General features: G+C 42.4%; 2 protein-coding genes across 3 annotated transcripts in view; one reads left to right on the top strand and one right to left on the bottom strand.

Moving 5' to 3' along the window:
• The window catches only part of SKIC3 (SKI3 subunit of superkiller complex), a 166820-nt gene that overhangs the window by 8578 nt on the left and 138811 nt on the right, over positions 1-19431 (top strand). The window lies entirely within an intron of this gene.
• Positions 10243-12494, bottom strand: GPR150 (G protein-coupled receptor 150). The gene has a single exon (XM_025866796.2). It carries the CDS (start codon positions 12109-12111, stop codon positions 10813-10815), a length of 1299 nt encoding a protein of 432 aa, XP_025722581.1. The 5' UTR covers positions 12112-12494; the 3' UTR covers positions 10243-10812.

Genomic DNA, 19431 nt, shown 5'->3' with positions numbered 1-19431 from the left:
AACTCTGGAATGTTCTGGGCTTTGCCTATATATGGTAGAATATATCTTCAATGCTTCAGTCCCTTCCGCTATGCCCCTGTTCCTTCTAGGAAGTCTTGGGTGAGTTTCTAACAGGTTAACTTGCTGCTTAGGTTGGTCTCTTTATCTGCCATATGCACTGTTTGCCAAACTGAGTGCCTTCTTTCCTTCCTTTAACTTTGTCCTTGCTTTCTAGCCTGGACTTTTTCCCCCTGGATCTTCCTGAAAGAGGCACTGTGCAAAAACAAAATTTCCTTTAGTTGGACGATCCTGAGAGAAGCAAACCTTCCATGACATCAACATCTAAGCAAGACCTATGCTTGCTCTGGTATTGTCCGAGCTGGCTTGACTTTAGTGTGTCATCTTGGTTGTGCCTTCTCTAGGGCCCCAACTCAACACATTTCTACTGCCTATTCCCTCAAAGTGTAGGCATTACCAATATCCTACTTTTGTTATCACTTTTGAACTCACCTAAACTGAGTATTTTATCCTGATTTTCCCAGTCTTCTTCTCCCTTAAATCCGTATTAGTCTTCAAGGAGGTGGTTCTAATGGACTAGCCCCAGAGGTCAGGCTACAAGGTCCATATGTGACTGCTGGAAGTCCTGTGTGTGTGTGTGTGTGTTGAAAGTGGGGACAGTTCCCAAAGAAAGGATTATTTCAAAGAGGGCAGAGGTTCCTAAAACGTGTTCGCTTGGAGGGTTGTTTTGCACTTAGCATATTGAAGGCTCTGAGAGGTCCTGCTTTCAAGAAACCTAGTTGGGAAGCGAGGAATCAAATAGAAGTTATCATAAGGAAGTACTCAGAAAAATTCAGAATGTGGGATATTCTGCAAGACAACTGGCATGATCTTTTCAAAAAATACAATACCTTTTTTTTAAAAGGTCAGGGTGGCTATTTTGGAATAAAAGAAACTAAAAAGATATAACAACCAAAGGCAGAGTATACACTGTAATTAGATTTTGGCTCAAAAGGAAAATATTCAAGTTATGTTGAGGACAAAAGGAAAAATTTGAATATGGACTAAGTATTAGCTGATTTTAGGGAATCATTAACTTCCTTAAGGGTGGTAATGCTCTTGTGGTCATGCAAGAATGCTTTAGGAGATGCATGCTCAAGTATTCAGAGATGAAGGGTAATGATACCGTGTTTGCAACTAATTTCCAAGTTATTCAAAAACAGCAAAATATATATAGATGTATAAAAGGAAAGATGGCAAAATGTTAATGACTATTGAATATCAATGGTGAATATGTGGGTGTTCTTTTGTATTATTCTTTAACATTTCTATGTATTTTATAATAAAAAACTAGAAAGAGAGATGTATTTAACCTAGTGTTCTAAACATTTTTCCTTTATGATATATTAATATGGAAGCATCTGTTGCTTCGCAAAGTATACTCTGGAACATGTTGGCTTAGGTCAGGCTTTCAGTGGCTACATTTAAGAAAAAAATATGCAGTAATGATAAATGCTCAGTGAAGAATACATATCTTTTTTAAAAATTCAGGATGCCCTCAAAAAACACCATCCAGCTAGCTGAGGAAATGTTTGCTACATGTTTGCTACCTCATCTACAGTGCAGCAGTTCTAATACTCTTTTAACATAGTGGTGTGACTTCACTGGCCAGAGGAATGAAGTTCACAGCTTATAGAGTGGTTCTTGAATGTCTAGCATTGCATTATCCAAATCCTTTGTTTTAATGTTACCTTCTGGATGATCCAGGCTAAATTCTCAATCAACTGTATCCTTCCGTGCTTAAAGAATTAGGTGAAATGATAGATGGCTTAGAGCACTTTCAGGAAGAGAGAGAAACAAAAATTTGCAGGCATAATTGATACTTCCTATCTGGGATGAAGTTATAAGGAAACCCTATAGTATCTCCTGATGGTCAGTTCTATGTATCAGCTTGACTGGGCCAAGGAATGCCCAGATATTTGGTTAAACATTATTTTTGGGTATGTCTGTGAGGGTGTTTCTGGATGAGATTGGCATTTGAATTGGTTGTCTGACTATATAAAACAAATTGCCTCCTCCAGTATGCCTGGGCATCATCTAATCCATTGAGGGTTTCAGTAGAACAAAACAACAACAGAACACAAGACGGGAGAAAAGGAGAATTCCCTCTCTCTGCTTGACTGTTTGTGCTGGGACATTGGTCTCCTGCTCTCCATCTGGAACTGCACCACCAGTTCTCCTGGGTGTCCAGCTTGTAGACAGCACAACATGGGATTTCTCAGCCTGTATAATTGCTTGAGCCCATTCCTTATAATGAATAAATATATGTGTACCCACACACTATTGTTTCTGTTTCTCTGGAGAACCTTGACTAATACATTCCTTACATCCACTTGGATGGCTTTAGAGGAGACAACAACTCAAACTGATTAAACAATGAGGAAATTTATTATTTCACATGAGACAGTCTGAGGTTGGATGACTCCAGCTTTGGTTAATTCAGCTGCTCAACTACATAATCAAAGACTTAGGATTTTTACCTTTCCATTCTTTGAGCTGTATGGTGTTGGCCTTCTGTTAAGGTTATCTCCCCTCTGTGGGTTACAAGATCGCTAAGAGAGTTTTACATCACATCTATAAACTACACCATGCAGAGGAAGAAAAATTATTGCCTCTACTGATATCTCCTATTTAAAGTGAGGAAACCTTTGCCAGAAGCTCTTACCTCTAGTTTCACTGTACAGAACCAATCAACCAGGCAGAATGGGATGACCATGGTTGACTTAGATATCTCCCAGAGCTGTGGGGAGGGTTATCTTCCTTAATGGGTGGAGTGGCAGTTGTGAAATATGACACCAAAATCTTTGACACTTCTTCCATTAGAAGGTAGGGTTTACACCTTTAAAATCTGGGCAGATTTGTGACTGCTTCAACCACTAGAGTACAGAGGAATCTGTATGACTTCTGAGACAAGGCCCTACCAAGCCATGTGACTTCCACCTTGCTCACTAGAACATTTGTTCTTGAAAACTTGAGCTGCCTTAGGAGAAGTTCAGCTGCTCTAAGGCTACCATGCAGTAAGAAGGTCAAAGCCACATGGAGGACCATGTTTAGATACTGTAGTCAGTAGTTCCTGATGAGCCCCGCTTTTGAATATTCCAGCCAAGGCAGCAGACATATGAGTAAAGAAGCTCCCAGGGACTCGTAGACCTCAGTCATTTGAGTCTTCCCTCATTAAGGCCGCAGTTATCAAGGAAGAGAGACAAGCCAGCCCTCCTGTACTCTGTCCGTGTCCTGACCCACAAAATACCTAAGTGTAATTAAATGGTGGTTATTTTACAGCGCAAAATTTGGGATAGGTTGTTGCATAATAATAGATAACTAGGACATGTTAGTTCTGGACAAAATTAGGATTTTTTTTTAGTAAGGCAAGAGAATAGTCAATGTTATTGTGGACAACCACAGAGCCTGCTCCATTTTTGATGCCAGGTCTTGTACTGATGTCCATGGGCAATGGGTTTCTCTAACATACTCAACTTTTTGATTTTTTTTTAAAAACGAAAAGTGTTTCCTAAGGTTAAGTGACATCCTTTGGGGCAAATGACATCCCAGGGTGTCTGGGTGGCTCAGTTGGTTAAGCGTCTGCCTTCAGCTCAGGTCATGATCCCAGGGTCCTGGGATCGAGCCCCACCTAGGGCTCCCTGCTCAGTGGGGAGTGTGTTTCTCCCTCTTCTCAAAATTCATGCTCTCTCTATCTCTGCTGCTACCTCTGTCTCTATCTCAAATAAATAAATCAAATCTTAAAAAAAAAAAAGACATCCCACAGGCATGATTTGGTTCAGACATTTTGGGCCTAGGGTCCTTCCTCAAGCCTCTGAAGAGTTACATTCTAGACTTGGTCCATCCAAATTAACACCAAGCTCCCCTGCAAACACAGACGCCCAGTGGAACAAAAAATGAGAAGCAAAGCCATTCTTTAGTCTAATCTAATACAACCTCAAAATATAAGTTGAGATAAAGACTAGCTGTAATAAGGAGACTCACAAAATTCACTGGCCTAAAGAAATTTATTTCTTTCTCACATAATCTTCTACCCATTTTAGGCTGTCTTTCTCCCACAAGATCCGGAAAGGACCCAAATTCCCTTCATCTGGTTGCTCTGCAACCCTCTACGATGTTGTCCTCATCAGCATGGCTAAACCTGATCATCGTTAGATTGTGTGATTGTCACATCATATTCTCCAGCCAACAGGAAGGGGAAAGACAACATGGAGGAGCCCAGCCCAAGCCCTATGTTTTAAGACCTAAGTCTGGAAGCCACCCATGTCACTTTTGTTCCCATTCTGTTGCTGAGAACATAGTCACATGGCTCTAACTAGATGCAAAGGAGGCTGGGAAATGTAGTTCCTGGCTGAGCAGCCACATAAGAAGGGGAAAATGGATTTTGGTGAATAGCTGGCAGTCTCCTCCATTCCTAGCAAGTCATTTCTGTACTTGGATAATTTGGAGGCTAAAATGATGAAACTCTCTGATATAATTGTATAGTTTCTCTAAAATGCATTTAATTCTTCAGGCAGCCATTTTTTTAATCTAGCACATTCTCTCCCACCTCACACTTGTGTGTCCAGGCTGCAGCTCTAACAGATACATCTTACATAAAGTAAGACCTGTATCTTAGTCTTGGATGAACTTCTTGGCTGTTACCTGTTCAAATGACAAAACAACACCAACAACAATGATGAACCCTTCGCAGCTTTACCTCTGCCATTTACTAGCTGTTTGACTGCTGGCAAGTTATCCTTAGCCCCAGTTTTCTTATCTATAAAATGGAGAGGATTATGATATATCACTTTAAGTTGTTGTAAGGATTAATTGAATTGATGCTTGTAAAGTGCCAAGCTTCATAGAAATTATTTAGGGCAACCTTCTTGGGTCCCCTCTTTCTTCGGGGGCTTTGTAATATTACTCAAAACTATTGCTTAATAAACTTTGCTGCCCACTGCTAAAAAAAATTAATAAATTTTAGCTATCATTATTATGGTTTTATTATTTCTCTTATGGGTATTTTGTAAGGCACACATTAGTACCTTAATAAAACCATACCCAGAACTGCCAGGGTTTGGGAGCAGATTTCACCACATGGAAAAAGGACTAACTCTTTCCCTTGAGCTTGATATTCCCTTTGGGGTTCTCTGCATTTCAGGTTGGTGTGAAGTCTCATCAAATCACATGGTGAGCAGTTAAATATCCCAATTTGACATGTGGTGGAAGACTAGAACCCATATGTTCTGATATCTGGGTCATTTGACTTCCATTTTTAATGTATCTAACACCATTTTACTACTCACCATTTTACTACTCTGACATCATTTAGTTATCTATTGCTGCAGAACAAACCAAACCCCAAACTTAATGAATATGAATTCTTGTTTCTCACAGGTCTGTGGGTTAGCTCAACAGTTCTCTCTTCATCTCCCCTGGGCTCACTCATGTGGCTGCATGTAGCTGGAGAGTCAGTTGGGAACTGGGCTTAGCTGCGACAGCTGAGTAGCTGGGCCTCCCTCTCCATATGCTCTTTCATTCTTGGCTTCTTCATGCCATGGTGATGTTAGGGCAGCTTTTCTGAGAGGGCAAGTCCCATGTGTATGTGCTTTTCAGTACCCTGCTTGTGAACGATCTTCTGATGACCACTGCCAAAGTAGGTGACATGACCAAGCCCAGACTCTGTGGGAATAGATTACACAAGGGTGGATATCAAGAAGAGTGATTCACTGGAAGCTATTATATAATTACTCCTACCCATTTTGTGGTTGTCAATTCCAGGTTTGGCCAACCACTAATAGTTGGTCCTAAGTTCCCACCCAAAATTTTAAATGGGATGTATGTCTATGATATGTGATATATCTATATATATAAGTTCATATGTACTTCGCACATGATGGATCTTTAATAAATACCCAATGACCGAGTGAATGAATGAATCAGTCATGTCACCAATGGTAAGAATTTGCAAAGAATGTCCTATAACATTAATAATTGTAAGTTGAGATTTCTCAGCAAAGTCCTTACCATGAAAGTCATAGTTCTTCATAGAATACAAATTTTTTAAATACAAGAGTTACATCTTTGGTTTTCTTCCCTTTGCCCCACTATGCTCAATATAGTGTCCAATATGGTTCTTCAATACATACTGGCTGATGGACTAAATAAAAGTACACTTGGAATGTTCTTATTTCTTTGATAAAGAACATGCAGTAAGCTAAAATGAGACTCTTTCTTGCCAAACTTCTTCAATTAGAGCTTGCTGTGACAAATAACAGAAAATCCAGCTCAAATGCCTTAAGCAATAAGAAAATGTATGTCCAATAAGCATGCCTCTGGTGTTTGACCTGACAGCTCAGGGAGGTCATTAAGGACCTCAGTTCATCTCTCCACTCTGCCATATGCATAGTGTTTTCATCTCTGGCTGGTGCATCTGATGGTCAGAGGTGGGCTGCCAGCAGTCAGGAGCACTACATGCTCCCTCATTTACCTTCATTGGGAGAGAGAGGGAGAGAGCATATTGGGCTCATGACTCTTCTAAGAAGAGTTAAGGACTTCCTTCCTAGAAGCCTCAGCAACTCCCCTAGCCCTGCAACACATCTCGCTGGTCTTAACTGGATCACATCACCATTCCTGAGCAGGCTGTGGAGGTAAGGGGAGTGAAATTACTTTGATGTGCTTAGACTAATTAAGATCCAGTCTTAGAGCTTCCCTCAATGCACTTTTCTCCTCATAAGAGGCATTAGATACAAGAATCTGATTCCTGTTAGAAAAGGAGAAATGGATGCCAGGAAGACAGTAAACAATTACCGTGCACAGTATACCTTCTGTAAGGCCGAACTTCCCTATTATTATGTGCCTCCGTTGTTGCATTAATCTTCCATAGATTGATTCCCCAAGATCCCTTGCTTGCCTTCATGTAGTATTGCTCAACTAGATTTTATCCCTCACCACTCAGTGTTAGAAAATAATAATAACTATCATATATTGAGTACTAGGGTGAATCTGAAGAGACAGACTGACAGGATTCTCCCCCCTCCATCAAGTATTTTACATTTTTACATACATCAGTTCTATGAAGTAGATAATATAAACCCCATTTTTACTGATAAGAAAACCAAGACTTGAAAGAAAGAAAGAGAAAACCAAGACTCAGAAAGATTCAGCAAACAGCCTAAAGTCACACAGCTACTAAGGGTAGAGATGAAATTCAAGTCCAGGTCTGTAGGCTCTACAGACTGCTCTTTTCATTATACTGCCTCACAACTCAGCAAAATATGTTTAATTTAATTAGACTTCGTTTTCATTATATCCTCTCTTTGATCAAGTCAGAACATTTTAGGAATGGGAAGGAAACTGCTCCACTTTTTGACTTTATTTTGTGTTTCCCAGGAAGCTTCCTAGGAAGCTTAGAAAAAAAATCTACCTCCTCTTCCAAATATCAGCTCGACTATTCTATTTTTAGTAAATGAGTTATAGCTAGTCACTAATTGTGATTTTAGTTCCACTCCTGGCTGTTTCCTACATACTCTCTGCTTCAAATTATGTAATAGGTCATGTTTACCTATTTTAGCTGTATGTTACCATGCAGCCAGTTATTTTTTTTAAAAAAATATAGAATTCTTTGTATTTAGGCCTTAAAGTTCTGGTGGTGACATTTACATTGCCATCTCTATGAATAGTGGCTCCTGGAGTCTTACAGTCTAGGCCTGTGTGCGGCAGCCTAGTTAAAATCTAACTCCAAGGGGAAATGTGCAGTGGATGAGGATATGTTATTTGATTCCTTCCAAACTCCAAATATGTGATCTGGTTTCTCTTCTAGTCATATTCTATTTAGGTGATACCTAGAAAAGAGATCAAGTTCAGGGTCAACTGTTCACATTCCTTTGCTGTGAAGTTTGAATGGTATGTCCCACTCAAGCAAGAGCCTAAATTTAAAATAACCTTTGGGGGCTTCCTTGATGGGGACAGAACTGAATCTTTGAGTTGTCTATAGCAGTGTAGGTTCCGGGGATCAAATTCTAAGGTGATGTTTCAAATTTCTTAACCTACAAATGCCTCTAAAGATGGGAACCAAGTCACCTAGATCTACCTTCAAGTGTCAGATTTAGTTAAGATTAGAGGAAGTTCCTTAGCTATGGAAATATTGTACTATGAATTGGGCTCAACCAACTCTTCCACAAAATCTTGGGAAAATACAGTTTAATTTCAGATTAACTACATGAATATGTATTCTGTATTTTTGGCCCAGATGGAGATTTCTTATAATTTCTGGATGGCACCGATGAAAATCTCTAATAGATTATATAAAAATCAACCTAACAATTTGGCAGTTGTATAAAAGTTCAGTCTTGCCCTCCCATAAGCATTTCCCCTTTTCTTAAAAGAAAAAAGGGAAGTCTCGTTTTTTTTCACTGCTTTACTGTGCAACTCCTATCTTCAGCTCCATGTCTAAGCCATCATGGTGGCCCCATTTCCCTTGCAATGGTCTACATATGGATATATGATACAGTTCTGGCCAATGAGCCATGCAGGAACATCTGCTTGGAACTTCTAAGAAATGTTTCTTCATTCCTATAGAGTAAAAATTCTTCCTTTTCTGGACATTGTCATATATGAATGTGATGCCTGGAACCGTAGCAGCCATTTTGTGACTTCAAGGGGTACGGACCTTAATGTCAAGTCCACCAGTTCAGGATGGCAATAGATGAAAAGAAGCTAGGTCTGATGAAGTTATGAAGCTACTCAAGTAACCAACTCTGGAGGAGCTCTACCACTGGACTTCTTGTTATGTGAGAAAATAAATTTAAACCAGCTGAACTCATTTTTCTGTTAGGGTGCTCTCAGTTGCAGATAACAGAAACAGCAACTCAGCTGTCTTAAATTCTCAGTTGGGAACATTCAAAGTGACACAACAGGTCATATTTTGAGTCTCTCTCTGCTTCTGCCTTGATCCCAGCCTTTACCCCATTCCCCCCTTCCCATTAGTCGGTCCTTCATACCATCATTGGAATGACTGCTTCAGTCTCCTGAGGTTGTCAGATTTTTTTTTTCAGTAACCCAACATCCTGACTGGAACTCTTATTTAAAGCATATGTGCTACTGTGCAGTAATTGTCAGATTGTCTCCTACATATGATTATAAGGTCTTTGAGGGAAAGATGTGTGTTATTCATGTTAGTATGTCCAATGCCTAACACATTGCTTGGTACACAATAAGGAATTAATGTTTATTAATGAATAAAAATGCTAATGAGTATCAAATGCTAATGAGTAAAAATAATGTCATGAAGACAACTGTGTTCTGTCTTTGGCTGACTTATTCTTGGTACATTATACACCATGGTATCCTAAGCAGGGTGGGGAAGATTAGACAGATGAAGGAAAACCTTTAACTATAACATTTTTTGACAGAATTTGGGAAAAAGGTAAATCAAGCTTAGTGGAGATTTTTGTAAATCTTGTATCCATTCTATCTTTGCCTGACTCGTATGATGAATTATTCAAAAATATGTATTGAGTGCCTAGTACATGTCAAGCATTGTTTAAGAGTTTGGGATACATCAGTGAAGTAAACAAAGAAAGCCCTCAAAGACCATTGGGTCTACAAGTGAACTCTAGCGATCATTTCCCCTTTCTCCATCTTAGTTTGCCATTTGTGCATGAACAGGAAGCACTATCATGGAAAGCTCGCAGATTCTCAGATGAAAGACACCGGTAAACCTGTGGATATATTGTTCCTAAAGGCTGCCACTTTCTAGAACCAAGGACAGTTAAGAGGAGGAGGTCACTGATTAAATCTGCTCCTTGACTTTGTTAGCAACCCACGCCAATAGGCATTGCCTTCATTTTTAAAAAGGGAGTTTTATATAGACCTGCAATATTGGGAGGGTGCAGCTCTCTTCCCAGCTGCAAATCTCCATGAGATTTCTGGGACAGTGAGCCCGGTGCATACACACCAACTTGGTGTTTTCCTTCTCCAGTTTGCTGGGGACTCTGCACTGAGAGCCTCCACCTGAGCACAGCACCTTAGCTGTAGAGGCTAGTTTGGACACAGGCACAGTTTCCTACAGAGACTGGGCGTATTTGAAAGGGACTAAGGGAAGCTTATTTTATGTGTCCCTCCTACAACCCTGGCTTCTACTGAAGTGAAGACTGGAAATAAAGGCCACACTGATTTTCTTCTGAGAAAACACATACCATGGGAAAAAAGTACTAATTGCTCTGTGGGTAATGTTTTTATTTTACAAATGCTCTGTGGCTCTGCAGTGACAGCGTGGTTACATTTCTGACAGTATCACTGGTACAATTTCCAGGCCCCTCAGGGAGAGCACTGTGGGAATTTTCCTCCTGGAAAGAAAGGCAAATTCTCTGGTCTCAAAGGTACACTTGATCTAAACACGATTCAAAATAAGTAAAAAACGGATGATAACACAGCAAATAATGAAAGCTTGACAATTCAGCTAAACCAAAAGATCTTATCCAGAACACTATGGGAGCGTCAAAGAGAACTGCAAAAAATAACTGTGTCTTTGACTGTTTTTTACAACTTCCCAGCTGCTCAAACTCTCGTCTCCGAACTGGGAAATGTGAGAAGAACCAAAGGGGAGAGAAGAAACTGGAAAAGTGTAGGGAAATGTAAACATTAGAAAGAAATTGAGTGTAGGCTGGGGACAGCTTCAGGGTCAATGTCTGGGACTCTCTTGCCCGGTATGATCTAGATAGACCTGGGCCAGCCGCGTGTTCCGTGGAGGCTGGGTGGCGGCGACAGATGACCCGTCTGGCCATCGAGCGACTAGAACGCGCTTTCGCAGGAGCAGGGCAGCGGCCGGGGGCGCGGCGGGGGTGGGCGCAAGCCTCCCTCCACCGGCTGCTCGCGTCTAGCGTGGTGGTAATGGGGGTGGGGCCAGCGGTGGCGGTGAAGCGCTTGGTGGTCCCCGGCCCCCTCATCGTCCTCCGCTCTTCCCTCCCACGAGCAGCAGGCTGCGCCCAGGCACCTTCGCAGCCGCCTCAGGAGCTGGCGGCCGCCCGCCTGGAAAAAGAGGTAGACGAAGGGGTTGAGAGCGCTTTTGGCCACCCCCACGAGGTGCAGCGCCGCCATCAGGTTCTCGGTCTCCCAGTCTCCCACCTGTCCGGACGACCACGCGGCCGCCAGCCGGACGACGAAGTAGGGAAGCTCGCAGCTCACGAACAGCAGCGCCAGCGCCAGGCTCATCTTCAGACTCTGAACCTTCGCGCGGGGCAGCGCGCAGGGCGCAGGGGCTCGGCCAGGAGTCGCCGACCAGGGCGCTGAAGGCCGTGGGGCCTGGGGCAGGCGCTGCCACCAGGCGCAGAGCAGGCGGCTGCATGCTACGCCCGTGACCGCGACCGGCGCCACGAAGCCCGCGACGGCTTCATAAAGCGCGTAGACCTGCAGGTGCCAGCGCGGCAGGGGCGCGAAGATGTCGCGGCAGCGACGCTCCCCCGCCCAGGTGCTGGCTGCCAAGGGCGCGGCAGGAGACGGCGAGGGGGCGCCCCCGCGCACCACGAAGGCGGGGGGCAGCGCCAGCAGCAGTGCCAGCAGCCAGCCCAGCGCGGCGAGGGCGCGCGCGGGCAGCGGCGGGCCCTGCGGGCGGCGCACTGCGCGCTGGCGTTCGAGGGCAATGAGCACCACTAGGTGGGCAGAAGCGCCGCGGCCAGACGCCTGCAGCAGCTGCACGAAGCGGCACGACAGGTCTCCCGCTGCCCGGCGCGGCTCGCCCAGAAGCTCCCAGGCCAGCTGCGACAGCGCGGTGCCTCCGCAAGCGTACAGGTCAGCCAGGGCCAGCTGCACCAGCAGGAAGTCCATCTTGCGACGCTTGGGACCCGCCCAGGGCCCGCCACCCCCGCACAGGCGGCACAGCACCGTGGCGTTGCCGGCCACCGCCACCACGAGGATGACCCCCAGGAAGACCAGGCGGATGCCGCGGCTGGGTGGTCCGGGAGGCGGCGGCGGCGGCGGCCCGGGGGCTGGGGTCCCCTGTCCGGAAGTGAAGTTGAGACCCCAGCCAGGAGAGACAGGTACGGAGACGTTGGATGCCGGCGAGAAAGTTGAGGGGTTGAAAGGATCCTCCATCCTTAGCCTGGGGAAAAGGAGGTACGGAAGCGGGCCGGTAGGGCGCGGGAAACCCAAGTGGAGGCGAGGCTGCCAGGGGCACGACGCCGCGTCTACGAGTTCCCAAAGTTAGTTGAAAACGCACACACACACACGGAGGGAAATGGATTCGGGTAGACTTGCGCCTAGTTGTTTTTATAGGTTGTCCTCGTCATTTGTCACTCAAATGTGGGTTGTACACTCGAGGAACACACATGATTCTTATTCTCCACCTTTTCCGTGTCTCTCCTCCCAATCCCGCTGGTTGCCCCTCCAATCTGCCGCAGCTCCCACGGTGCGCTCGCGGTAGCAGCGGACCGCACAGCTCTGGGTGCCTCTCGGTTCGCTATTTACACGTAGAGCACAGCAGGGCCGAAGCTCGCTTTGCCTGGCCTTTGCAAAAAGCTCCTGTTAGCTGGGACCAACATACCAGAGGGGAAGGTCCTGACCGAGATTGTACGTCTCAAAATGGTTACGGATTGCCGGAGGCGGGGGGGGGGGGAAATAGAACAGACACTAATTTTGATTTAAAAAACTCGGAAATGGGAAATGCCATGGATCTGCGTGTACTAGCATGAGAAAAACAGGAAACACTAGAAACCCAACAGCGTTTGGGGCAAAGAGGAGCCCAGTAGATGAATCTTTGATAAAGATATGCCTTCCTCTGGCCAACAATCAGAGTATTTACTTGCAGAGAACTAAAGTAATGATACTGCTTGGCATTTAGGAGGAGCAGTGATTTGCAGATGTTTCAAATACTCCTCATTACTAGAAGCAGTGGATCGCAGCTGCTCTCTCGGTGATGTAAAATTCACTGCATTAGTCTGAAGAGAGCATTAATAGGTTTTATGCAAATGGTAGTACATTTGTTGATTTTTCCCTTAATATTTTCATCCAGTGACGGATGTGTCATCATGGCTCTTCATTCTCTTGATTCTGTTTTTCAAGCAGATGGAGGTTGCTGGGAGGGACTACGCCCCCAATAAGCCTAGAGAAAAGGTGACTAAGAAAATGATAAGACGGCCAATTTTTAAAAAAGAAATCTAAGTCACAGGAGATGGTTTAGATTCAATGCTATGTCTTTTACTTTAGCCTTATCTGCCCACAAACAAATCTTAGTTTTCCTGTTGAAAGCTTCAGTTTGTCTTTTATGCACCCTCCACATGATCACTGTGCAAGTAGATTTCCTGCGCTTCCTGGTCTGGGCATCTGCTGGGATTCACTGTCCCAGGCTGACGACACATTTGGCACTTTAAGATGCTCCAGAGAGGAGGGTTTGGTGGATGCAGAAGACAGTCCTCTTAGTTGCCTGGAGGAATCCTAATTCCCAAAGTGTTGTCCTTCGGCCAGAGACCTTTGCCATTTTTTTTCTTTTAAGATTTTATTTATTTATTTGACAGAGACACAGCGGGAGAAGGAACACAAGCAGGGGGAGCGGGAGCGGGAGAGGGAGAAGCAGGTTTCCCGCTGAGCAGGGAGCCCGATGCGGGGCTCGATTCCAGGACCCTAGGATCATGACCTGAGCGGAACGCAGACGCTTAACGACTGAGCCACCCAGGTGCCTGACCTTTGTCATTTTTATTATCCTCTCCCCAGTGCCTAGCACTGGGCCTGACACAGGCGCAATATCAGGAAATATGTTTTGAATTGCTGAACTAATGGATATATGATGCATTTCAGAGAACTTTGAGCAAATGTTCCTGCTTTGACGATAAACCCATCAACCTAAGAAAAAAAATGCCTTTCATACCTGTGCCAGTATCATCCGGAGGAGCCCAGGGAAGCTCTGGGGAGAAGGGGGTTAGAGCCATTCTTGGTGGAACACTTGAAAAAGAGGTAGAGCGATAGCCTTGGGAAATCAAACTCTTGGTTTAATTTTTACATTCTCCCCTCGGAGGCTTTTGCCGAGGCCTTTTTCTTTGTAACATACATCATCCCAGCTTATGATCCATTCCTTTCAGGGAGCTCTCTCTGAGCAGTACCCATAATTCAATGATTTCTCTAGCCAATATCAGTTTAATATTTCTCAAGATAATTCTATAATTTGTCTCAAATTTGTTGAAATGCTCTCATATAACAAGACTCTACCAGTGAAATTACATTTCGCAGAACTTAACTTTACCAAGACCTGATAAATCATTGATTTAAAAAAAATAATTTTTCTCAAAATAACACATACACAGAGCTTGGAAAGTTGGATAGAACTAGAGGGCTGACAACATCGTTTCCTGTCCACACACTCTCCCGCCTCCTTCCCCTCTTCTAGACGGAACCAATTTAGAACCGATTTACTGTTTCTTCTGGCATTTACTTAATTCCAGAATTCTAAATAGCAAATGTGTAATGTGCTATCTATTAGCTTCTCATTAGATAATTTCTCCTTTCCCAAACTTAATACAGTAATACTGTAATTTTGGGTTAGATCTATATTTAGTGTTTACATTATTGTGAAATGAAAATATTCCCAGGTGAATGTTATAGATATTATGAATATCATTTTCTTTTTCTTGAAGTTAATAATTGCCTTAAATTTCATTGTTACATAGCTAATTCTTCCTATACCTCTAAGTAGTCCCTCAGTTCAGTTTTGTAACAAAATGTAGCAATTCCAGTTTATTTTTCTTGGAAACGTTCTTACCAGAGCCCTCCATTTCCTTCCTGTGTGGGCTGGTTTCTCTCTAGGCCTACTATACAACTATCATTCTAGAATCTCTATTTGTTGTCATCACTGAAACTGCCTTTCTTTTGGGTTGGAATTCTTGTTTCTTGGATCTCTGGTCCTTTTTCTTGGTTTCTTTCCCTCTTGGTAAAACACATCATCCAACATGTTGTAAGGTTAAAAAGATTGTGCAGAGGCTGAGGACATAGCTGTGGGAGTCTTGTTGCACCTATTTTTCGAGTCACGTTGCCCTCCAGGACAGCTGTTACCCAGGCATCTCCCTTTACCATTATCCTAGAGACTCCTTTTATTATCTCATGCTGGGTTTCCTGCTTTCTAATTTCGTGTGTGTGTGTGTGTGTGTGTGTGTGTGTGTGTGTGTGTGTGTTCTTGGTTTATTTCCCTGCTTGGGTAGAATGCATCCTTCAGTGACTTCTAGAGAAAGGATAAATTTTGGTGATCTTGCATGTCTGAACATTTCTTTATTTTACCATCATTCTTAACTGATGACTTGGCTGGAGTTAAAATTCTACGCTGGAAATGCTTTCCTTCCGAATTTTGATGGCATTGCTCCATTCCTTTCTGGGTTCTAAGTGTTTGTGTTTAGAAGCCTAAAGGCGCTCTGGTTCCTGATTTGTGTAAATGTGATCATTGTTTTGTTCATTCTAGAACTTGATTCTTCTCTTGTCTGTGACAAATTTCACAAGGATGTGTTTAGTTGGATCCACTGCATGGGTTGTATTTAATTGCATTATTTCTCTAGTGACCTTTAATCTAGAATGATTTCCCAGTCTTTCTTTTTCCTTTCATGACTCTGACAGGTCTGAAGGGTCCATGACGCATGTTTGGTAGAATGTCTCTAAAGTTTTGTTTCCACATAATTAAATTTGGATTAAAGTTTTGGGGCTGAAATACTACATGGGTAATACTGTGTTCTCAGTGCATCATTTCAGGGACATACAGTGCTAGTCTGTCTCAATACTGGTGATGTTAAGCTTGGCATATGTTTTTAAAACATAAGGTTTTGGGTTCTGTGCTCGTCCTCCAGAGGTAGCCACTCCCTGGCCCATATCCACCTGGCCTACTGAAGGGGCTCCATTCGATCTCTAGCCCTGCCCCCAATCTTTCTCATGAGTGCTGCTTCAGGTCCATGAAAAAAGTTCATGGTGGTTTCCCTTGTGTGGGGGGCTCCCAGAGTTTCTATTGTTATTATCACACACATTGGACTAAAATTTTAAGGGTTTGTTAAAGTTATCAGTTGTTTGGTTACCCATTCTTTTGGCTGCTAGTTCCCCACCCCCCTTACATTCTGCCAAAGGTGACCCAGATTGAGTGTCTCACCCCTTCTCAGAGGAGCTTGCTACCCTTTTGAATTCAGTTTACCTGTTGCCTTGCAGCTTCAGGCACCTGATGGGCTCAAAAAAAGCTTAGATTATCTAGCTTTTTTTTTTTCTTGATTTTGAGGAATATTCCCTTGCAACCTTCCCTATCCTATGTGAAAGCACAACTCTCAGAACATTATTTAAGGATACCAATCCTTTGCTATAAATATTATAAAATTGATGCTTATTTTGTTGTCTAAACTTCTTGAACAGTTTATTTGCTCTTAATAATAAAAAATTTAAGGCTAAAAATATTCTGAGTGTAGTTCTGGTTGTGTGTCACATGTTCTGAGTTTTCTTATTTTCTTTATTTTAAAAATAGCATAGAACTGTAATTTTTTAACCTAAGAATTAAGATTCTGCTTTATAACTTTATTTTTTAAAAAGATTTTATTTATTCATTTGAGAGAGAGAGAGGTGGAGAGAGCACAAGCAGGGGGAGCAGCAGAAGGAGAGGGAGAAACAGACTCCCTGCTGAGCTGGGAGCTGGACATGGGCCTTGATCCTAGGACCCAGGGATCATGACCTGAGCCGAAGGCAGATGCTTAACCATCTGAGCCTCCCAGGCACCCCTCTGCTTCATAACTTTAAATTGTGTTTTAAAGGGCTAAAAATCTTACCTGAGAACTTTATAATTATAAACAACACACACACACATCCATAATATATGATCAGTGTACAAGGGAAGAGTTCTAGCACAGGTCTAGATCTTTCCTGTCTTCCCACTGATTTTCTTCCACCTAGTTTGTGTTGAGACATATCTTTTTCATGGCCCCTCATTGCCAAGTTCTTAGTTTGATTCAGTGATTTATAGTATGACTTAATAGCCAGTAAGAATAGTCTCATCTTAACTTTCTTTTTCCATAATTTCATTAGATATTTGAGACTTTTCTTCCATGAAAACTTTAAGATTGTTTAGTCCAATTAAGAAAAAAAAATTCCCAAACCCTATTCAGATTAAAATTAGAATTGTACAAAATTTATACATTAATTCTGGAGAAGTGATATTTTAACATCAGATCCTCCCATCCAAGAACTTGCTGTCATTTCATGTTCATATCTTGTTTGTATACTTCAGTAGAACCTTATAATTTTTTCATCCAGGTAGTGCCTCTTGTTAAAATTTATTTTATACTTTGTCATAATGTGAGATATTTTTCCTAATTTCCATTTTTACCTAGTGATTATTCTTAGAGATTTATATTTATTTTTGTATATGTAGCTATTTAACAAATTCCATCAATTCTAGTAGTTTTTATTAGGATGCCCTAGGTTTAATGAGATGGAAAACCACAAAAAGTAGAAGGATAAATACAAAATCTACCCTTTTATTTTATTTTATTTTATTTTTAACAGAGAGAAATAAAAACATATAAGCCTCCCAGGTGATGTGGATGTTTCTGGTCCAAGGACCAGAGTTTGAATAATAAGGTTCCAGAACCTTGGTTCCCAGATTTTGCTACACATTAGAGGCATCTGGGAAGCTTTTAAAAATCTCAGAGCTTAGAGGTTGGAGCCAGGCATTAATAGTTTATAAACAGCCTCAGGTAATTCCAGTTTGCAGCAAAGTTGTGAACCACTGTTCTAGACTAGGGGTTAGCAAACTGTGGTCCACAACAGGTCAAATCCCGTGTTTTTGTCAACAAGGTTTCATTGAAAAGAAGCCATGCTCATCTGTTTACATATTGTCTATTGCTATTTTCACGCTCCTCGGGTAGTACTGAGTAGTTGTGAAAAAGACCATATGGTTCACAAAGCCTAAAATATTCAGTATCTGGCCTTTTTCATAGAAAAAGATGAAGAAGAATAGAGTCCCCTCGTCAACTCTCCTGTGCGGGCTTTTGCTAGAACTTACTGTTTTTAGAAGGCTCTACTTATTGAGAGCCTAATGTGTTGGTTTTCTAATCCAGTGTGTTATCTGAAAGACTCTAATTTCTAGCCAATTAATTCAACAAGTATTAATAATCTTCCGTGTGTCAGGCACTTGGGATACTTTAGGAAACTAAAAGGACAAAAAGCCATGCCTGTACAGAGAGCTTTCATCCTAGTGGGGTAGGAGGGATGGGGCACAGCATAAACAAATTAAATAGGTGAAATATACCCTGCATTGGATGGTAATGATTACCATGGAGAAAAATAAAGCAGGCAAGTCCTTGTGAGAAAGGTAACACTACAGCAGTAATTTGAAAGGCGCAGCAGAGTGATCCACGTGGCAATCTGAGGAAAGAACTGAATTCCCAGCAGAAAGCATCGACAAGCACAAAGGTCTTGAGGTGGTCCATGCCTGGGGTGCTAGGAAACAACAGGGATGCCAGTGTGGCCGGAAGAGAGTGAACAAAGTGGGAGTGTGGGAGGAGAGGTGGTCTGTGAGGGAACATTCAGCCAGATAGTCCAGGTTCCTGTAGGCCTTTGTGATGATTTTGGCTTTTACAGAGTAAGACGGGAAACCAGTGGAAGGTTTTGAGTGTCCGGTGAAGTGATGTGATATATCTTTAACAGGATCACTCTGGCTGCTGTGTTGAGAAAAGACTGAAGAAGCCCCAGGGCAGGCTCAGGGAGACCTCTTAGGGGGCTACTGCAGAATTCCAAACAGGAGATTATGGTAGACTGGAACAGGATGGAGCAGCGGAGGCAGTAAAAATGAATCCCAAAGACTGTCCTCAATTTAGTTTATAATTCGTGTCAGTTTCTCTCAGATCCTGGCATTCATTTCTTAGCTTTCCAAGTCTTTCTTCTTTTTCTGTTTTAATGGTTGTTAGATACCAGTTAGAGTTAGATTTTGTCCTAAAAACTCAGTTGTACCTAAGTATGATCCTATATCCAATATGCTTAAAACATTGTGGATGATTGGTAAGTTCTAGCAACAAATGCATCTTGAAGGGTTTGGGTAGAATGAGATGGATTGTATTATCTTCACATGCCTATGTTTTCAGAACCACATTTCTATTATTATTGCTTTATTTTCCCCCTGTAATTAGCATATACACCCACACACTAGCTATTTCATGTTCTTTAGGTTTAACTAGGAGATGGGAGGTAGATTTGTGTATTTTCATTTTAATTGTAATAGTCTAACATTGAGATCTTTTCCTTGAGGGCTTTATAAACTTCAGAATGTATCTGAAGCGAAATTTATTTCTCAGAAATTCATACGTAACTGCAAAGATAAGCTCATACAAATTCACTGAAGAAGAGTAAAAAAAGGAAATGAAGTGGCCCATGAAGAAAACTTCAAAGACAGTTTGAAGAGGAAGTTAGGTA

The sequence above is a fragment of the Callorhinus ursinus genome, unplaced genomic scaffold, assembly GCF_003265705.2.
Source record: "Callorhinus ursinus isolate GAN/ISIS: 27379988/994484 unplaced genomic scaffold, GSC_fseal_2.0 scaffold3, whole genome shotgun sequence".
NCBI classification, from domain to species: domain Eukaryota; kingdom Metazoa; phylum Chordata; class Mammalia; order Carnivora; family Otariidae; genus Callorhinus; species Callorhinus ursinus.
Note: the sequence above shows the minus strand (reverse complement) of the source record. Positions and strands in the feature narration are given on the sequence as shown.